This window comes from Petaurus breviceps, unplaced genomic scaffold, assembly GCF_028583685.1.
Source record: "Petaurus breviceps papuanus isolate PSGF00001 unplaced genomic scaffold, PetGlider_PUasm1.0 80, whole genome shotgun sequence".
NCBI lineage: Eukaryota > Metazoa > Chordata > Mammalia > Diprotodontia > Petauridae > Petaurus > Petaurus breviceps.
The window spans coordinates 17,373,417-17,377,588 of NW_027186540.1; the positions used below are offsets into that span (position 1 = coordinate 17,373,417).

Genomic DNA, 4,172 nt, shown 5'->3' on the forward strand with positions numbered 1-4,172 from the left:
GTTCTCCCTAAACCCGGATTAGAAGATATGAGCTCAAACTGAGAAACCAATAAAAATAGAAGGGGGGAAAAGTTGTAGAACTTGAAATTATTTAAAATCCTCAATGCAAATTCCAGAAATTCTACCTAGTAGCTAAATGGATGGGAAAAAGGTAAAAACTTACCCCCCAAACCCCAATATATTGGCTGGAGAGCAAAAAAAAAAAAGTGTTTCAGATAGTTTTGAACAATATGTAGAGCAAATCAAATCATGATCACTTGGTAATTATAAAAAAAGCATAACATTTATGCTGTCGTAACGGATTATTTCAAAGTCTCTGACTCACTTCTGAATCGAAGGATTATTAATATACTAAAAAGCTTTTAGGTAAAGCACGCAGCGTCCCCTGGGGGGCGAGGGCGGGCTGGGCGCTGGCGCTGGGCCCTGCGGAAGCTGCGTTAGTGAATAGGAACCTCGGGCGCCCGGGAGGGAGGCCGCGGCGGCGGCTGCAGGAGGGAGGAGGTGAGCATCACACCCGCTGAGCCTCCCCAGACCCGCTAGCCATGCCCGGGATCGTGGTGTTCCGCCGGCGGTGGTCTGTGGGCAGCGATGACCTCGTCCTGCCAGCCGTCTTCCTCTTCCTCCTCCATACAACCTGGTTTGTGATCCTTTCCGTGGTGCTCTTCGGCCTGGCCTACAACGCCAACGAAGCCTGCTCCCTGAACCTGGTGGACCACTGCCGCGGCTACCTGGGCATCCTTCTGAGCTGCATGATCGTCGAGATAGCCATCATCTGGCTGAGCATGAGGGGCGGCATCCTGTACACGGAGCCGCGCGAGTCCATGCAGTACGTGCTCTACGTCCGCCTGGCCATCCTATTCATCGAGTTCATCTACGCCATCGTGGGCATCGTCTGGCTCACCCACTACTACACCTCCTGCAATGACGTCACGGCCAAGAACGTCACCCTCGGAATGGTTGTCTGCAACTGGGTCGTCATCCTGAGCGTCTGCATCACCGTCCTGTGCGTCTTCGACCCCACCGGACGGACCTTCGTCAAACTGAGGGCCACCGAGAGGAGGCGGAGCAGCCTTCGGACCTACAACCTGCGGCAACGCCTAGAAGAGGGCCAGGCCACCAGCTGGTCTCGTCGGCTCAAAATGTTCCTCTGCTGCACACGGACAAAGGACTCCCAGTCGGACGCCTACTCTGAGATCGCCTACCTCTTTGCGGAGTTTTTTCGGGACCTCGACATCGTACCGTCTGACATCGTCGCGGGTCTGGTGCTTCTGAGGCAGCGGCAGCGAGCCAAGCGCAATGCGGTACTGCATGAGGCCAACAACGACATCTTGGCCTTCTTGTCTGGGATGCCTGTAACCAGAAACACCAAGTACCTGGACCTGAAAAACTCGCAAGAGATGCTTCTCTACAAAGAGGTCTGTTACTACATGCTCTTTGCCCTGGCTGCCTATGGTTGGCCTATGTACCTGATGCGGAAACCTGCGTGTGGGCTCTGCCAGCTGGCCAGGTCCTGCTCGTGCTGCTTGTGCCCCTCTCGCCCCCAGTTTGCCCCAGGAGTCACTATCGAAGAGGACAACTGCTGCGGCTGCAATGCCATTGCCATCCGCCGCCACTTCGTCGATGAGAACATGAGTTCGGTGGACATCGTCTATACCTCCTGCCATAACGCGGTCTATGAGACGCCCTTCTATGTGGCTGTGGACCATGACAAGAAGAAGGTGGTGATCAGTATCCGAGGAACCCTGTCCCCTAAGGATGCCCTGACAGATCTGACCGGAGATGCAGAACGCCTCCCAGTGGAGGGTCACCATGGGACATGGCTGGGACACAGGGGAATGGTACTCTCTGCTGAATACATCAAGAAGAAGCTGGAGCAAGAGATTGTCCTGTCACAGGCCTTTGGGCGGGATCTGGACAGAGGAACCAAGCACTATGGCCTGATTGTGGTGGGCCACTCTTTGGGTGCGGGCACCGCTGCCATCCTCTCCTTCCTCCTGCGCCCTCAGTACCCAACTCTCATGTGCTTTGCCTACTCCCCCCCAGGGGGTTTGCTGAGTGAGGATGCCATGGAGTACTCCAAGGAGTTTGTGACTGCAGTGGTGCTGGGCAAAGACCTGGTCCCCAGGATCGGCCTGTCACAGCTTGAAGGGTTCCGAAGGCAGCTTCTGGATGTCCTGCAGCGCAGCACCAAGCCCAAATGGCGCATCATTATTGGGGCAACCAAGTGTATCCCCAAGTTGGAGCTGCCAGAGGAGGCTGAAGTGACCACCATGGCCAGCAACAGCCTGTGGACCCACCCCAGTGACTTGACCATTGCTCTGTCAACCAGCACGCCCCTGTACCCCCCGGGCCGCATCATCCACGTGGTGCACAACCATCCAGCTAAGCACTGCTGCTGCTTTGAGCAGGAAGAGCCCACATATTTTGCTATTTGGGCGGACAACAAGGCCTTCAATGAAGTGATCATCTCTTCAGCCATGCTCCATGAGCACCTGCCTTATGTGGTCATGGAGGGACTTAACAAGGTAAGGGGGAGCCTGCCCCCCCCCCACTCTAGAGAAGCCGGTGGGAGCTGCTACCCAGAGCAGAGCCACAAGCTCTCCTGGGGGTTAGAAGCCTCTGCCACTTAGCCCTGCCCAGGATATCCTCCTTCCTTGGGCCTCCACTTCTAAATCCTGGGACCCCAGAGGTCCAAGACTGGAGAGTTTCTGTTTAAATTGTTTAAAAGATGTTTTATTGATGTTTTCTCTCCCTCTTTCCTTTTCCACATTTTTGCCTCTTCTTAATGACTCTGCTATGCCCCTGTAGAACCTTTCCTCGTAATGTAAGTGAAGAAAAAAAATGAAGGAACAGGCCAGGACTGACCTTTTTCCTCCTCCCTTTTTCCCTCCTCCCCCTCCTTCCCCTCCCTGATCCCTCTTCTTCTTCTCTTCCTTCCATCTTTGACCCCCCCCTCCATTCACTCGCCACTCTTCCCTCTCCCTCACGTCTCTTCAGTGTCCTCCTCAGGCCCATTGAATCTCCCCTCCTGGCCTTGCTTTGCATACTTTGCTCTGCATAGGGCCCTCAGGTTTTCCTTTGAATCTATTTCATTTGTCTTTTTTCACAGTGCAATAAGTGACAGGCCTTTCCTAATGGAAGGCCTAGCCCTAGCCCTTACCCTGTTACTATGGGCCAGTCTGTCCTGTGCCCACCCCACCCCCAGACCATGGAGAGCCATCATGCTTCTTGATCCTGGGGGCACCTTCTCTGCTTCCATCTTTTTGTTACCACAGAAAGGAATGGCATCCATGGGACTTTCCCTTGGGTCCTCACCTTCCTCATGGCATGGGACCATAGGGGTATCACAGAGCCTGAAGGTGGGTGCAATTTGGTGACTTTTCCTGGCTGGCTCCCAACCAGAATGGCAGACCTAGAATGGGGGTGGTCACAGCTCCCACCCCAGTGCACGGAGGCCCTTCCCACAACTTCCATTTCCCTCTTTTGTCACCTTTGTCCATCTGAGGGACCTGAGGTGGAATGTCACAGCCCTTTAATTTAATTATCAATGATTTGGTGCTTTCTTTCTCAAAACAAACAAAAAAAAAGCTTTTAAATAGATCCATGTATGGAGAAAATACTTGAGTATTTGTTGTTCATGTGGAAAACTGTTCTGTGTTTTTAAAATACCACCAGAAGAGCTGATATACGAAGTTTCATCTTTTAGGGAGACAGTTTAAAACTATTATAACTCTGCCTATCCTTAAATCCATTATCATCTGTCCTAGAAAGAACTGGGATCAATTTCTAAATTTAAAAAGGAATTGTACCAAAACATGTTATTATTCACTTGATGTACAAGGATGATATTTAGGTACATGACTTCACTGAAAAATATACTTAACAACTTCTCCATTTCATGGAATCCTTATCAGATCATATAAAAATGTTGTTTTAACTGGTTAGGTGTAAAATTATTATTATTTTTTTAAGCAATCAGGGTTAAATAACTTGCTCAAGGTTACACGGCCAGTTATTTCTGGGTTTGGCGCTAAGTATCGGAGCCCGGATTTGATCCCCAGATCATTCTGACACTGGGGCTGGTGCTCTTACTCGCTGAGCCACCTGGCTACCCCATAAAATTATTATTCTATGCCAAGGGAAGATGGAGACTGAAGGCTTGCAGTTTGACT

The 4,172-nt window shown here is 51.3% G+C and overlaps 1 protein-coding gene across 1 annotated transcript; it reads left to right on the plus strand.

Moving 5' to 3' along the window:
* The first annotated feature begins 497 nt into the window (after positions 1–497).
* LOC138175975 (diacylglycerol lipase-alpha) lies at positions 498–3,121 on the plus strand. Its single transcript, XM_069106589.1, has 2 exons — positions 498–2,525; positions 3,110–3,121. The coding sequence occupies exons 1-2, from the start codon at positions 543–545 to the stop codon at positions 3,119–3,121; spliced, it is 1,995 nt and encodes a 664-aa protein (XP_068962690.1). The 5' UTR covers positions 498–542.
* The last annotated feature ends 1,051 nt before the right edge of the window (positions 3,122–4,172 follow it).